Source organism: Dreissena polymorpha, chromosome 7 (genome assembly GCF_020536995.1).
Source record: "Dreissena polymorpha isolate Duluth1 chromosome 7, UMN_Dpol_1.0, whole genome shotgun sequence".
Lineage (NCBI taxonomy): Eukaryota > Metazoa > Mollusca > Bivalvia > Myida > Dreissenidae > Dreissena > Dreissena polymorpha.
In genome coordinates, this window is record NC_068361.1 from 50,222,711 (window position 1) to 50,240,440 (window position 17,730).

The 17,730-nt window shown below is 37.1% G+C and overlaps 1 protein-coding gene across 9 annotated transcripts in view; it reads left to right on the plus strand.

Moving 5' to 3' along the window:
- LOC127839436 (bromodomain-containing protein 2-like) overlaps positions 1-16,990 on the plus strand; it is a 65,102-nt gene extending 48,112 nt beyond the window's left edge. For 8 of the 9 annotated variants that reach the window (XM_052367815.1, XM_052367813.1, XM_052367807.1 and 5 more), the window contains exons 15-19: positions 4,152-4,192; positions 5,870-6,080; positions 6,456-6,539; positions 10,140-10,479; positions 16,873-16,990. In XM_052367815.1, coding sequence (XP_052223775.1) covers positions 4,152-4,192; positions 5,870-6,080; positions 6,456-6,539; positions 10,140-10,372 — 569 coding nt within the window. In that variant the 3' untranslated portion in view covers positions 10,373-10,479; positions 16,873-16,990. The remainder of the gene's footprint in view (positions 1-4,151; positions 4,193-5,869; positions 6,081-6,455; positions 6,540-10,139; positions 10,480-16,872) is intronic. The other variant, XM_052367814.1, reaches the window with a different exon arrangement.
- The last annotated feature ends 740 nt before the right edge of the window (positions 16,991-17,730 follow it).

The following is a 17,730-nucleotide window of genomic DNA, read 5'->3' on the forward strand; positions in this document are numbered from 1 at the left end:
AACTTTTAAAGTTTTAAATATTTTTTCATGTAACTTGAAACATGGATAGATGGCAATATGGACATTATGCATGTCATTTCATTTCGTTCCGACGTCAAAAATTCTGGTTGCTATGGCAACAAATAGACTAGACATACTGCTGAAAATGGTGGTTTTCTGGATCCTGCGATAACTTTTAAAGTTCTAAATATTTTTTCATGTTACTTGAAACATGGATAGATGGCAATATGGACATTATGCACGTCATTTCATTTTGTTCCTAAATAAAAAAAATTGGTTGCTATGGCAACAAATATATATTTTAAAAAATCTGGAATTTCTGACAATGGTGGAGTCGGTAGGGGACTTATATTGCTTGACTATAGTCTTGTCCAAGTAGTTTTCATCCGATCTTCACCAAACTTGGTCAGAAGTTGTATCTAGATGATGTCTAGGTTAAGTTCAAATATGGGTCATGCTGGGTCAAAAATTAGGTCACTGGGTCACTTAGGGCGTTTTAAACATTGAGCATGGTGTCCGCTCTCTAATTCAAGTAGTTTTCATCAGAGCTTCACAAAACTTGGTCAGAAGTTGTATCTAAATGATGTTTAGGTCAAGTTGGAACATGGGCCATGCCGGGTCAAAAACTAGGTCACGGGGTCACTTAATGCGTTTTAATCATTGAGCATGGTGTCTGCTGTTTTTTGTGAAGACAACATGCAAAATATTCTGTGTCAATGCGGCATGTGGGGGTTTTCGTCACGTCTGTGACAAAGCTCTAGTTTACAGAGTAGCCTCAATTACGAAGGTAATCAAAGTCCTTTACACATGTACCCAAGGTTTTTAAATACCATTTACAGGTTTCCACAATAGTGCAATGTAACTGTAAATACTGGTTATGCAGTATCCACTATTACCAAAGTGTTGGACGACCATTTACTATGTTTCTAAAAGTGCCACAACGGTAAAACTTAAGAGAACTTTATCCACAATTGTACAGAGTGTAAATACCGTTTACATAGTATACAAAATTTTCATACTGTTCGAATACAGATTTTTGAATCTCCACCATTCAATGTTTGAATTGAAGTGAGTATCCATGAGATGTGTTATTATACCCCCATTACTGGTAATCGGGGCTATATACGAGTCACTTTGTCTGTCTGTCTGTCCCGAAAATGTAATCTGAACTTCACAATACTTGGTCAGAAGTTGTATCTAGATGATGTCTAGGTCAAGTTTTATTATGTCATTTGTCATTATGCCCCCAGAACATAGGTTCTGGGGGCATATTAAAATCGCACCGTCCGTCAGTCAGTAAGTCCGTCCGGATTAGTTTCCGCTCAATAAGACAAGCAATTGTCATCCGATCTTCACCAAACTTCATGAAAATGTGTAAGGCAATAACATCTAGGTCAAGTTCGATAATCAGCCAAATTGACCCAGACACTCTTGATTTACGGCCCTTGAATCATCGTAAAATTGGCTTTTTCTCGTTTCCGCTCAGTAACTTGAGCAATTGTTATCAGATCTTCACCAAACTTCATGAAAATGTGCAAGACAATAACATCTAGGTCAAGTTCGATAATCAGCCAAATTGACACAGACACTGCTGAGTTACACCCCTTGAATCATCGTAAAATTTGTTTTTTTTCTCGTTTCCGCTCAATAACTCGAGCAAATTTCATAGGCTCTTTACCAAACTTCATGAAAATGTGTAAGGCAATAATATCTAGGTCAAGGTTCATAATCGACCAAATTGACCCAGACACTCTTGAGTAACAGCCCTTGGATCATCGTAAAATTGGGTTTTTTCTTGTTTCTGCTCAATACATTTTGTAACTCGAGCAAATGTCATAGGATCTTCGCCACACTTCATGAAAATGTGTAAGGCAATAACATCTAGGTCAAGTTCGATAATCAGCCAAATTGACCAAGACACTCCTGAGTTACGGCCCTTGAATCATTGAAAAATTGAGGTTTTTTCTCGTTTCCGCTAAACTTCATAAAAATGTGTAAGACTATGAAATCTAGGTTAAGTTTGATAATCAGCCAAATTTACCGAGGCACTCTTGAGTTACGGCCCTTAAATCATCATAATATTGGTTTTTTTCTTGTTTCCACTCAATAACTCGAGCAAATGTCATAGGATCTTCGCCAAACTTCATGAAAATGTGTAAGGCAATAACATCTAGGTCAAGTTCGATAATCAGCCAAATTTACCCAGGCACTCTTGAGTTACGGCCCTTGAATCATAAAAAAATTGCGTTTCCGCTCGAAAAATGCTCAAAACTTCTATGTTGCTTCAGATGTAACCTGCATATTTGGTATGCATCTGTATATGGACAAGGCCTTTCCATACTCACACAAATTTTGGCCCCCTTGACCTTGAACTTAGGGTCCGCGTTTAGGTTTCGAAATCTGCGTTAAGCTTTAGAACAAGCGTTTTTTGGGGGCATATGTCTTCCGATGGAGACAGCTCTTGTTAGATTTTAAAATGACATTTAAAATGGTACATTTGTTCACCATCATGGGACGGTGTGTCGCACAAAAGAATTACGTCGATATCTCCAAGGTCAAGGTCACACTTGGATTTCAAAGGTAAAATGCTTGTCCGGGCCATAACTTTGTCGTTTATTGTGAGACTTTAAAATTATTTGGCACATTTGTTCACCATCATTGGACGATGTGTCGCGCGAAAGAATTATGTCGATATCTCAAAGGTCAAGGTCACACTTTGAGTTCAAAGGTCAAAAATGGCCATAAATGAGCTTGTTCGGGCCATAACTATGTCGTTCATTGTGAGAATTTTAAAATTATTTGGCACATTTGTTCACCATCATTGGACGATGTGTCGCGCGAAAGAATTATGTCGATATCTCAAAGGTCAAGGTCACACTTTGAGTTCAAAGGTCAAAAATGGCCATAAATGAGCTTGTCCGGGCCATAACTACATGTATGTCATTTATTGTGAGATTTTTAAATCATTTGGCACATTTGTTCACAGTCATTGGACGGTGTGTCGCGCGAAAGTATTACGACGATATCTCCAAGGTCAAGGTCACACTTTGAGTTCAAAGGTCAAAAATGGCCATAAATGAGCTTGTCCGGGCTATAACTATGTCTTTCATTGTGAGATTTTTAAATCATTTGGCACATTTGTTCAGAGTCATTGGACGTTGATATCGTCATGGTCACATTTTGAGTTTAAAGGTCAAAAATGGCCATAAATGAGCTTGTTCAGGCCAAAACTATGTCTTTCATTGTGAGATTTTAAAATTATTTGGCACATTTGTTCACCATCATTGGACGGTGTGTTGCAGAAAAGAATTACGTCGATATCTCCAAGGTCAAGGTCACAATTTGAGTTCAAAGGTAAAAATGGCCATAAATGATCTTGTCCGGGCCATAACTATGTCATTCATTGTGAGATTTTAAAATGACTCTGTACAGTAATTGTGTTCACAGTCATTGGACGGCGTGTCATGCGAAAGAATTCAAGAGTTCAAAGGTCAAAATGGCCATAAATGTTAATGGCATAATAATTCTTAAAAATCGCCATAAATTAGCTTTTCTTGTTTTGTGAAGACAGCATGCAAAATAGTCTGTGTCAATGCAGCATGTGGGGGTATACGTCACGTCTGTGACAAAGCTTTAGTTTAGTGTGTATTCACAATTGCTACAAGGTTTAAATTAATGTATTTAAGTAACCTATACTTAAAAGTGAGTTGTTCACAGATTTTGATAAATGACTTCAATATCTTAAATAAAAGTAAAAGTGAGTTGTTCACAGATTTTAGTAGACAACTTCAATATCTTAAATAAAAGTTAAAGTGAGTTGTTCACAGATTTTAGTAGACGACTTCAATAACTTAAATAAAAGTAAAAGTGAGTTGTTCACAGATTTTAGTAGACAACTTCAATATCTTAAGTAAAAGTGAGTTGTTCACAGATTTTAGTACACGACTTAAATATTTTATATAATATTGTAGCGTCTATGTCACACTCATTGTTATAAAAAAATTAACAATCTCATTAAAACACATTTCATTAAAGCCATCTGATATAAATTAAATGTTCACACAAAACCATCTGATACAAAAGTATTACCTGGAAACTAAAATGGAACCATCTTGGTCCGATTGTCTCAATATATGATCTTTGACTTTTAGGATCTCCCAAGAAACAGAAAGCAAAGTTGGGTCCAAAGAAGGTAAGTCCTGTTTATGGTATATTGATCATACCCCATATTTTATATCTTTGTTCCATTTTTAGCTCACGTTAGCACAATGTGCTCATGGTCAGTTTTTGTGATCGCTTTTTGTCTGTCGTTACTTGTGCGTTGTGCGGCGTCAACATTTGCCTTGTTAACACTCATTAACAAGTGTTAACACAACATTGTCCACATTTATTGTCGGATCTCTATGAAATTTGGTCAGAAAATGTGTTCCAATGATATATTGGACGAGTGCGAAAATGGTTCCAGTTGGTAAAAAAACATGGCCGCCAGGAGGAGGGGCATTTTTATGCCCCAGGATCGAATGATCGGGGGTATATTGTTTTTGGGCGTGTCTATCTGTCATTGTATCTGTGTGTCTGTCCCAAAACTTTAACCTTGGTCATAACTTTTGCAATATTTAAGATAGCAACTTGATATTTGGCATGCATGTGCATCTCATGGAACTGCACATTTTGAGTGGTGAAAGGTCAAGGTCATCCTTCACAGTCAAAGTTCAAATATATGGCTTCAAAGTGGCACAGTAGTGGGCATTGTGTTTCAAAAACACAGCTCTTGTTCCTTAAATGGCTATAATAAAACCTTGTTAACACATACACGTAGGCCACATTTATTATCCAATCATCATGAAACTTGGTCTAAAGCTTTGTCCCGATGATATCTTGGACGAGTTCGAAAATGGTTCAGGTTGCTTGTAAAACTTTGCCGCTAGGGGCGGAGCATTTTTCCTTATACAGAATTGTAAAACCTTGTTAACACTCTTAAGAGTCCACATTTATTGTCTGATCTTCATGAAATTTGGTTAGAAGATTTGCCCGAAAGATATCTTGGAGGAGTTTGAAAATGGTTCAGGTTGGTTGAAAAACATGGCCACCATGGCTATAGTAAAAACTTAACAACACTCTAAAAGTCACATTTATTTTCCAATCATGAAACTTGGTCAGAACATTTGATATAACGATATCTTGGATTACTTCGGAATTATAGTTCTAGTCTGTTGAAAACCATGTTCGCCAGGGCGCAGGGAAGTTATCCTTATAATATATGGCTTTAAAAAAAAACTCGAGTTAGGACTCGAAAAGTTACATTTATAGTTCACTATAGAAACTTTGTCAGAACATTTCTACTTATAATATCTTGGGCTGTGAACCACTTTGGGCCTTTCAGGCCCTCTTGTCCTATCAATATGGATGTGAGCCCATTTGGTATGCTGCTAGCTGTAGCTTCTTACTTGAAACATACGAGCGCTCTGGGAAACGGAGGCTTAATGCATGGGCCTAAAGAATCGTCCCAGATAAACCTGTGGAGTCTGCACAGATTTAATAGAGAAAACTCTTTCAGCTTTTATGATATTTTTAAGTTGAAGGAAGTTCATTCATTGAAGTATCTGGAAATTCACTTAATGCACATGCATTGAGCCCTGTTTGTTATTCTAGAGCGAGGCTACTATATGTTCTTATCTGAAGGTAAAAATTGCACAGCTTGAGTGCAAATCAGGACTGTCTGAAGTGAAGCCAAATGTAGGAACCAGGAAGCCATTACAACTTGCCATGTTTTGCATGCACCCAATACACAATAAATTGGCACAACATTTTCATCTGCACAAAATGTTTAAAATATCTTTGTTAAAAACAGATATCTGGTATGTTTCAGACATTTTCTCCCAATGTGAAGATGTCTTACGGCAGTCGACCCACACCGGGAGCTCAGAACTCCGCCTCAATGATAAATGTGACAAAGGACTCGCTTCCTGACCGCAAGACTGTCAACAATCCACCGGCCAAAGTTCCTGCTGTTTCTCATTCCTCTGGTGCAGGTGTTGCCACCACCAACAGTGTACCAGTCAAGAAGGATATAGCAGATGGTATTGATGAAGTGTTACCTCAGTACACAACTAAAATTATTCATTTTCATAATGCTTGTTATGTACATAAATCAATTATTTGATTAATTGCCATTGTGATAATTTTTAGCCGTATGAAAGTCAATCTGTTGTAGTCGTCTTGTGGGCCAGGTCAAAGTGTTCCTGATCAAATACTTGAGAACAAATTAAAGTAGTTGATGGATCACAATTTATAGAGAACAAATTGAAGGAGTTTAAAGGATCTCAATTAATAGATACCATAAATGTAAACATTGCATGAACTTAAAGTTGCATCTAAGGTAGATGGTTCCATGAACCCTACAATCCCTCATGCATTGTTCAGCAGCATGCTAATTGAGGGTTTGCTGTTTTCAGTTCGTCCAGTGATGCACTCTCTACCTCAGCAGCCTGACCGGCCTAGCCCTGTGGCCAACCCCAAGCCTCAGAACAGGACCACAGGTAGGTAGAGCATGGTGTTACAACGGAATGAGCCGTGCTTTGGCAAAACTGGGCTTAATGCATGTGCATAAAGGCTTATCAGGGACGACACTTTCTGCTTTTATGATATTTTTATGCCCCCCTTCAAAGAAGAGTGGGTATATTGTTTTGCACATGTCGGTCCGTCTGTCCACCAGATGGTTTCCGGATGATAACTCAAGAATGCTTAGGCCTAGGATCATGAAACTTCATGGGAACATTGATCATGACTGGCAGATGACCCCTATTGATTTTCAGGTCACTAGGTCAAAGGTCAAGGTCACAGTGACTCGAAACAGTAAAATGGTTTCCGGATGATAACTCAAGAATGCTTACACCTAGGATCATGAAACTTCATAGGTACATTGATCATGACTGGCAGATGATCCCTAGTAATTTTCAGGTCACTAGGTCAAAGGTCAAGGTCACAGTGACTCGAAACAGTAAAATGGTTTCCGGATGATAACTCAAGAATGCTTACACCTAGGATCATGAAACTTCATAGGTACATTGATCATGACTGGCAGATGATCCCTAGTAATTTTCAGGTCACTAGGTCAAAGGTCAAGGTCACAGTGACAAAAAACATATTCACACAATGGCTGCCACTACAACTGACAGCCCATATGGGGGGCATGCATGTTTTACAAACAGCCCTCAGGTGTGTGATTTTTCCGCGGATTTCCGCGGATCGGGTTGTCCCGGGGGTCACTTCTGAGATTCTTGTAAATTCATTAAAAAATGTGGGGGAGAGGGGGTACCACCGATTCCGCGGACGTATTTCATAAGCGGCCCGAAATATTCCCGGCCCGCGAAATCTCTTTGCATTTTACACTGGTAGATTCTCCCTAGTAAGCATTTTTAAAACGAGCGATATAATTGGCTGTCGTTTCCCAATCTTACAATTAAAATTGGTTTCTTAAAATGTGTTTAGTATTTCTAAGCTGATTCGTTTGCAAATGGCGCCGTTGTGAAGCGAAAATTAAAATTATTGAAATGACAAATAGCAATCAAATTAACGACTGACAACATATAGTTTTATAGGAATAATGAAATGTGTTTGTCAACGAAAAAGACTACGTTTTAGATACAAGCAACACATATTTTGTTTAGAAATGTGCACAGTGAATTTGTGTGAAGGGTCCAGTGTTTACAAATTGGAGTTCAGTCTACTCGCAAATTTAAACAATTTAGAAGAGTATTGTTCGAACATGGAAATAGACAAACATGATTTAATTTATATGTTAGTGGATCTGTGTATAATCAGATTCATATGCATATTCTGCTTTATTATGTTTGTCACGCTGTTCAGTGAACTGAAATTGCATTGGACTGAAGATGTGAAATGCAAGATATTAAAAGGTAATTATATTAAATATATTAATTTAACTCAGTTTTATACATCATTGACACAAGAAGAACACTCAAGTGTGTTTGTTTATATTTAGCCCATTTACTGTAATTCAATACATTGAAAAACTGCAGCTATTGATCACAATAAATACTGTTTACTTTGCATCCTCAGTATGTTAAATGTGAAGTTTAACAGGTTTTTATAAAGAAATATTGAAATGAAGTTCAAGAAGTTGTTTATTTTAATTTCTGTTTTAAGGCTTGTTATTGCGTTATGCGCGCCTTTTCACGTAGTCAAAATCAGTTGACAGAATTTTCCTCCCCTCTGACTGCCTCAATCACACCCCTGGCCCTTGTTCATTTAGAGAACGTCTTTGTTCTAGCAAAAATCCCATTTATGCAGAAAGTGTCATCCCTGATTAGCCTGTTCAGAATACACAGGCTAATCTAGGGCGACACTTTATGCACATGCATAAAGCCCAGTTTTTTCAGAGCACAGATGAAATACATTGAACAAAACAAGTCACTCTTGGAAATGTTTAAGAAGATAAATATAGCTACAGTTGTTATCAATTTGTTTATTAATAGATTTAAAACATAACATGTATTTTGTTCGGAAACAGTTTCATTGATACATAAAAGAATTTTTCTCGACGGTGCTGGCTATGGTTTTATCCTAAACTATCAATTCTAGGTTTGTCTATTATATTGTGGTTTTGTGCTATATATTAGTTTTTGGATCCACTAAAAGGGTTAGCATATTCGTTGCTTTGTTGGTCTGTCTGAAATCTATTGTTCTATTTATTATATGTCATTACCATTTGTAATGGGGGCAATATAGGAGTCACTTTGTCGGTCTGTCGGTCGGTCTGTCCCAACTTGGTCACAAGTTGTATCTAGATGATGTATAGGTCAAGTTTGAATATGGGTCATGCCGGGTCAAAAACTAGGTCACAGGGTCACTTAGTGTGTTTTAAACCAAAAGTTTGTCCGGACCATAACTATGTCATTTATCGTTAGATTTTAAAATAACTGGGTACATTTGTTAACCGTCATGGGACGGTGTGTCGTGTGAAAAAAGTACGTCAATATCTCAAAGGTCAAGGTCACACTTGGGGTTCAAAGGTCAAATGCTTGTCCAGGCCATAACTTTATCATTTATTGTGAGATTTTAAAATCAGTTGGCAAATTTGTTCACTATCATTGGATGGTGTGTCGCGCGAAAGAATTACGTCGATATCTCCAAGGTCAAGGTCACACTTTGAGTTCAAAGATAAAAAATGGCCATAAATGATCTTGTCCGGGCAATAACTATGTCGTTCATTGTGAGATTTAAAAATCATTTGGCACATTTGTTCACCATCATTGGCCAGTGTGTCACGTGAAAGAATTACGATGATATCTCCAAGGTCAAGGTCACACTTTGAGTTCAAAGGTCAAAAATGGCCATAAATGAGCTTGTCCGGGGCCATAACTTTTTTATTCATTGTGAGATTTTAAAATCATTTGGCACATTTGTTCACCATCATTGGATGGTGTGTCGGGCGAAATAATTACGTCAATATCTCCAAGGTCAAGGTCACACTGTGAGTTCAAAGGTAATAAATGGCCATAAATGATCTTGTCGGGCCATAACTATGTCATTCATTGTGAGATTTTAAAATTTCCTGGTACATTTGTTCACAATCATTGGATGATGTGTCATGCAAAAGAATGACGTCGATATCTCCAAGGTCAAGGTCACACTTGGAGTTCAAAAGTGAAAAATGGCCATAAATGAGCTTGTACGGGCCATAACTTTTTCATTTATTGTGAGATTTTAAAATGACTCTGTACATTAATTTTGTTCACAGTCATTGGACAGGGCGTCAAAATGGCCATAAATAATAATGGCATAATAATTCTTAAAATCGCCATAAATTAGATTCTCTTGTTTTGTGAAGACAGCATGCAAAATAGTCTGTGTCAATGCGGCACTTGGGGGTATACATCACGTCTGTGACAAAGCTCTAGTTGTGTTTGTGTTTGATGATTGTCTTGTTTCCATTCTATAAAAAAAATCAAACCATTGACAAAGTGCATTATCATGACACGTCCATCTATTTCACTGATATTTTTATTTGTTAATGTTGTTTGTTTTAATCTTGTATTTTTATTGTTGTGTCCTATTTATTTTGCTCGATGTTCTGTTTAGTAACAGTGCTGTGTTTTTGTTCCTCCCTTGTTTAGTACCATTTAACCCGCGGGACAGTAGTTTAGAGGCTATGTTAACATTGCCAGCGCCGATAGTGACCTCCCAGTCCGCAAGGTCGGCAGTGCCCGTGACCTCTGTGCCTGCGCTGGCAGCCCAGGCGCCCTCGGCCTCCCCCGCCCATCATTGTGAGCTCCCCTTGAAGGTACACAGCGAGCGAGACTTCATGCCCGCTGCCCCCACTCACCTCCATGAAAGACAGACGAAGTGAGGCAGCAGCCATGTTCAGCATTGGGGAGGAAGCCTCAAACTCTAGTCCGAAACACTCCACCCCTGCACAACAGCCTGTCAAGCCTCCCCCTCCTGGTGCTACTCATTGTAAGTTATGGCTGGGTCACAGTGGGGTAGTGGATACAGTGTCAAGCCTCCCCCTCCTGGTAGCGGGATCTTATGGCGCTTGTATTCAGTGTAATTGTTCACTTTTTGATAAAAGCAACAAACTTGGCACATTGTAGATCAATTTGAGCTATGGACCCCATCTCCAATTTTCAATATGGCCGCCATTTTCAAGATGGCCGCCAAAATTTAGGAAATTACATGTGTACTGCCATAATTGATTAAAAATATTTTGTTTTTGGCATCGAAAATAGGGTAAAATCACTCAAAATCGAAAGTTTTCCCTTTGATATCTGGAATAATTAAATAAATAGACATTTTCAGTCATGGGAATTTACCCATGGTTTCAGTTTTGGGGTATTAAATAGCTATCCGAAACCTTTCTGATAATTCAGTAAAAAAAATAATTTTCTATGTATTTTTTTAAAGTTAAAACCCACCAAATTTCGCATTTTATTTTTGCAAATTTGCCCTTTTCAAATTTTAATTCTGCGAATTCCTTTACCAAGTTTGCAATTGTTGTATGAAAAACCGCGCAAATGAATCAGGTGAAATGACTCAAAAAGCAAGAAATGTAAAAAAGTTAGTGGATTTAAACCTACAAGTACACTGTACTCATTGGAATGTTTTGTTTTGAGCTATGTTATACGCATATGTACAGAGACGAACAGTTTTTATTAATATCGTGATCACATGTGTTACAAATCTAACTATCTCAAATTATTCCAGAAATCAGCAGTTTTGTGTTTGATTTCTTATATTGTTCCTGAAATCTCACTAAAAGTCGTCATTTAAAATGTTTATGTTTCAATTAAATCAGGAGACCCCTTTTGTTTGTTTTTAATACAATAGTTAGACTACTATTTTGAAAATTATTTCAGTTGAGTGAAAATTCGAGGAACTAAAACCTGAAAAATGGACTAATACAGCTAAAATAGTTTAAAATTAGTGGTTTTTAACCTACATAAACTGTAAGAAATAGTGGTTTTGACCTATAATAACACTGCGGTCATTTCATTGTTTGTTTAGAGTGATCTTATTTGCATTGTTTGTTTAGAGTGATCTTATATGCAATTGTATATATGCGAACAATATTTGATTATTATAATGATCACACATCTTATAAATCTAATTATATCTAATTATTCAGAAATCTGCAGTTTTGTGTGTGATTTTATTCATTAAACCCAAAATCAATAATAGATGTTGATAAAAAGTTGTTGTTGGAATGAAACAAGGAGGCCATATGTGTGTTTTTTAAAACACTGATTAGACAAATATGTTGTAAATGTTTTAAAAGAATTCACAGAATTAAATTTGTAAAAATGGGCAAATTTGCAAAACTAAAATTCAAAATTTGGTGGTTTTTAACTTAGAAAAATACATGGAAAATTATTTTTTTTACTGAATTATCAGAAAGGTTTCGGATACCTATTTAATATCCCAAAACTGAAACCATGGGTAAATTCCCATGACTGAAAATGTCTATTTATTTAATTATTCCAGATATCAAAGGGAAAACTTTCGATTTTGAGTGAGTTTACCCTAACAAATCATAGATATGCACGGCTGTGACACTTAAGAAATGGGTTTTCTGGAAGCATATATTATTCTCTTTTCAAGTAAACACAAAAGTTCTTGGCCTCAAAACTTGCCATGAACACCAGTGGGCTCTCGGACCATGATAATCTGCTTTACGGATTTATTTGTTATTAAAGTAAATGAATATTTGCCAAAAAAGCATAATTTCATCCCCAAAAAATGACCCAAAAAATGACTTTTTGACCTTATAAAAAGTGCAAAATGAACAAAATACTTATAATAAATGTTTTTCTTGCAAAGATTTTTGATAATCAGCATAATTAGTAATAAATAATTGTAATATTTCATTTGATTTGTAAAAGATTACAACAAAAAGTCAGCATCTCGATATTTCCTCCTTTTTGTTATAGGTTGGCGGCCATTTTGAAAATATAAATTGGGTCCATAGCCTATTTTATCTTAAATACTTTTAACTTTAACTACCAATGAGCAAAGTGTGTTGCTTTTATCAAAAAGTGAACAATTCCACTGAATACAAGCACCATATGTGGTGGAGGATGTGACCGCGGTTAGATTTTAAGGCAGCTTTAAGGTTGGAAGAATGAACTGGTTGAATGCAGTTTTTTAGCTCACCTGAGCGATAGCTCGAGGTGAGCTATTGTGATCACTCAGTGTCCGGCGTCCGTCCGTCCGTCCGTAAACAATTTGTAAACATCTTCTTCTACTAAACCATTGAGCCAATTTCAACTAAATTTCATGTGGAGCATCCCTAGGTCATGGGACAAAAGAATTGTTAAAAAAAATTGATCACATAACCAAGATGGCCGCCATGACCATATATGGTAAAAACCTTAAAAAATCTTCTTGTCAGAAACCGCTCATCAGATTTTCAAAAAATTTCACAGGGATGACCTTTGAGGGCTCCCCTGAAAAAGTTGTTCAAAGAAATTTGATTCGTCAAAAAAACATGGCCGCAGGAGCTCGTTGAACTTTGCATGTTTATTCGCCTATTTTGTGAAAACTTTCAAAAATCTTCCACATTTTTTGTCCGATCCTTTCCAAATTTGCACAGTGTCTTTATATCAATGAGGACACGAACCCTACAAAAAATGAGCAGTATTGGTCATGAAGTACAGAATTACCTCCCCTTGAATTGAGAAAATGGTGTTTATGCAATTAAGTCCAAATTTTTCATCCAATTCTTTCCAAACTTGTAAGGATTTAGCATGGTTCAAACAAGGAAACAACTACGGTTTATGCATGTTCTTTTTATTACAGATTTGCCTCCCTTTAATTCATTCAAAATCTCATTTTACAGCAGAGATTCCAAATCTGACCTGTAAATGAGCCCCATATTTACTGCCGGTGCTATGTTACCTTTTCCCATTTGATCATTCTTAAGTATTGGTCTTGTATGCTGCTACTTGCTACTGCTACTGCTAATACTACTACTACTACTACTACTACTACTACTACTACTACTACCTACTACTTCTACTACTACTACTACTACTTCTACTTCTACTACCACTACTAACTACTACTACTACGACTACTACTACTACTACTACTACTACTTTTACTACTACTAGTACTCCTACCACCACCACCACACCACCACCACCACCACGTCTACTATTACTACTTCTACTACTACTGCCACTACTACTACTACTTTTACCACTACTACTACTACTACTACTACTACCACTACTACTACTACTACTACTACTACTACAACTACTACTGTCTACTACTACTACTTCTACTACTACTACTACTACTACTTCTACTACTACTACTACTACTACTACTACTACTACTACTACTACTACTAACTAACTACTACTATTACTACTACTTCTACTACTACTACTACTACCTACCTACTACTACTATTACGACACCACCACCACCACCACCACCACCATTCACACAATGGCTGCTACTACAACTTATAGCCCATATAGGGGGGTATGCATGTTTTACAAACAGCCCTTGTTTCTATGGATTTTAACCACAACTGTTCATGTTTATCTCCGACACATATTATTTAGGTCACCTGTCATGAGTGACACGGTGAGCTTATGTGATCGTGTGATGTCCGGCGTCCGTTGTGCGTGCTGCGTGTTGTCCGTGCGTCCGTCCGTCAACAATTTGTTTGTGTAGACAGTAGAGGTCACAGTTTGCATCCAATCTTGATGAAATTTGGTCAAAATGTTTATCTTGATGAAATCCGGTTTGGGATTGTATTTGGGTCATCTGGGTTCAAAACAAGGTCACTAGGTCAAATAATAGAACAACCTTCTGTAGACAATAGAGGTCACAGTTTTCATCCAATCTTTATGAAATTTGGTCAGAATGTTTATCTTGATGAAATCTGGGTTGGGATTTTATTTGGGTTATCTGGGGTCAAAAACTAGGTCACTAGGTCAAATAATAGAAAAAACCTTGTGTAGACATTAGAGATCACAGTTTTCATCCAACCTTTATGAAATTTGGTCAGAATTCTTGATGAAATCTGGGTGGGATTGTATTTGGGTCATCTGGGGTAAAAATCTAGGTCAAATAAATAGAAAACCTTGTGTTGACAATAGAGGTCACAGTTTTCATCCAATATTTATGAACTGTGGTCAGAATGTTTATCTTGATGAAATCTGGATTGGATTGTATTTGGGTCATCTAGAGTCAGGAACTAGATCACTAGGTCAAATCATAGAAAACATTGTGTAGACAATAGAGGTCATAGTTTTCATCTGATCTTAATGAGTCAGGTGAGCGATTCAGGGCCATCATGGCCCTCTTGTTTCTTATTTAAGGACTGACACAATATGTTGAGAATATTATACAAATGAAGGTATCTGTAAATACAAAAAAAAAGAAAAACACTTGCTTACATAACATACGTTCAACGAGTATTGATATTATAGATTTGAGTAGGAAAATCCTATTTTTGTACTTTATTCTGCCATTTTGGAAGCCATTTTGACTTGTATGCAATATTTAATTCATTTTTTCATGTAGAAACATATTTTAATAATAATAACATAAAACAGCTAATTTGAATGCCAAAAACATAATATTTTAATCAATATGGCAGCAAAATGTAATTTCCTAAATTTTGGCGCCATCTAGAAAATTGGAGATGGGTCCATAGCTAAATTGAATAAAATACTTAAATCTACAAATGTGCCAAGTTTGTTGCTTTTATCAAAAAGTGAACAATCATTTCACCATATGACCCCACTATGGTGCTACTCATTGTAAGTTACGGCTGGGTCACAGTGGGGTAGTGGATACAGTGCCTGCCTCCCCCTCCTGGTGCTACTCATTGTAAGTTATGGCTGGGTCACAGTGGGGTAGTGGATACTGTGTCAAGCCTCCCCCTCCTGGTGCTACTCATTGTAAGTTATGGCTGGGTCACAGTGGGAGTAGTGGGTACAGTGTCAAGCCTCCCCCTCCTGTGCTACTCATTGTAAGTTATGGCTGGGTCACAGTGGGGTAGTGGATACAGTGCCTGCCTAGTGACAGGTAGATAATGGGTTCCATCCACACTGGGAGGGTTCTTTAGATAGACACCTAGTTCTGGTTCTGCTAAAAAAACTGACAGGAGTTCCATGCAGCCATAGGCTTTCAATGCAATAGAGCTAGAATTAAAAGGTTTACACTAAATTATAGCTATTTCAGTGGGGAGTTTGGGGTTCATCTGATATTGCTTTTTGTGCATAGTGTTTATACATGGTCATTCAAACAACATCTTATAAACCAGTTTTTTTATGTCCCCCACTATAGTAGTGGGGGACATATTGTTTTTGCCCTGTCTGTCTGTTGGTCTGTCTGTCTTTTTGCGCCAACTTTAACATTTTGCAATAACTTTTGCTATATTGAAGATATCAACTTCATAGTTGGCATGCATGGGTATCTCATGAAGCTGCACATTTTGAGTGGTGAAAGGTCAAGGTCATCCTTCAAGGTCAGAGGTCAAATATATGTGGCCAAAATCGCTCATTTTATGAATACTTTTGCAATATTGAAGATAGCAACTTGATATTTGGCATGCATGGTATCTCTTGAGAGCTACATTTTGAGTGGTGAAAGGTCAGGTCATCCTTCAAGGTCAGACGGTCATGATTTATATGTGGCCCAAAATCGCTATTTTATGAATGCTTTTGCAATAGAGATTAGAAAACTAGATATTTGGATGGCATGCATGTGCATCTCATAGAGCTGCTCATTTTGAGTGGTGAAGGTCAAGGTCATCCTTCAAGGTCACAGGTCAAATATATGTGGACCAAATCGCTTATTTTATGAATACTTTTGCAATATTGAAGATAGCAACTTGATATTTGGCATGCATGTGTATCTCATGGAGCTGCACATTTGAGTGGTGAAAGGTCAATGTCATCCTTCACAAGGTCAAGGTCATCCTACAATGTCAAACATCTATAGGGGGACATTGTGTTTCACAAACACATCTTGTTTTCAGTAACTTTTTCAGGTCAGGTAAAGGTCTCTCTTCCGCAAAGTTGTTAAAATAACAAAGTTGTTGCTTTTTGGGGTCATCTACGCTAAAAATTAGAAATTCAAAATAGACTTTTTAAAAATCTTGAAAACCAATGCTTGACGCTTGAATAGTTTTTAGCTGTTAGGAAAAGTATTTTATTAGGCCATCTAACAGAACTAAAAAGTTGTCACACCAAAATCACATGTTTCATACAGAGGTATTTAGAAAAACATCTCACCATAATGACAATTTTCTCTGACAACACATGGACCAGATGTAACATATTTTGTATGCAACATGGTATACAGCTATATGTGTGTATTGTACAGTGGCCAGTGGTGTAGGCGTACTGTTGCCCAGTGGTGGCACCCCTCAGTCCGACCACAAGAAGCCTGAACTCAGAAGGCTGCCTCTAACACAGTCAGCAGCAGCAGCAGCAGCAAGGAAGCCACGGTATATATTTTGTTGTTTCTACATTTTATACATTGAAACAAATAGGTTGCAGAATTGTGTTGTCATTAGTATAGATGTGTAAACAAATCACTAATGAAAATATACAGTACTCTTTCTTTTGTTGCTTCTTCTCATATGGGAGCAATAATCACTTGATTGGATAATGGTAAATATGGCAAAATCATAGGAATAAAAGAAAATATTACAGGAAACCCTGCATGAATTACCTTAATGATGCCTCGTTTTATTGGTTATTTTCTGTGCAGATTTGGTCACAGGACCAATGAGATGTCTCATCAATTATTCATAATCATGAAATTATTGCTAGCCCTAATCTCTCACTGTACATCTAGTAACACATAATATTTAAGTGGATTGGGTTCTGATGATGAAGGATTAAATGTGGTCTATATAATACATTTATAAGGCTTTGTCTTTTGTATATTGCTTGATAAAATTTACACACAAAAATTAATGGAGGATTGTAAGAACTTTATTTGACTGCTTGAGCTGTGTGAAAACAAACTGATTTTTTTATTACCTCATCTATTTTTTGAAAAAAAAATATGAGCTATTGTCATCACCTTGGCGTCGGGTTGCGTCCGGTAATTTTTGCGTTTAGGTGGTCCACTTTTCTCAGAAGTATCAATGCTATTGCTTCAACTGGGTACACTTACTAACTAACATGAGGGGGCTGGGCAGGCAAAGTTAGATAACTCTGGCGTGCATTTGAC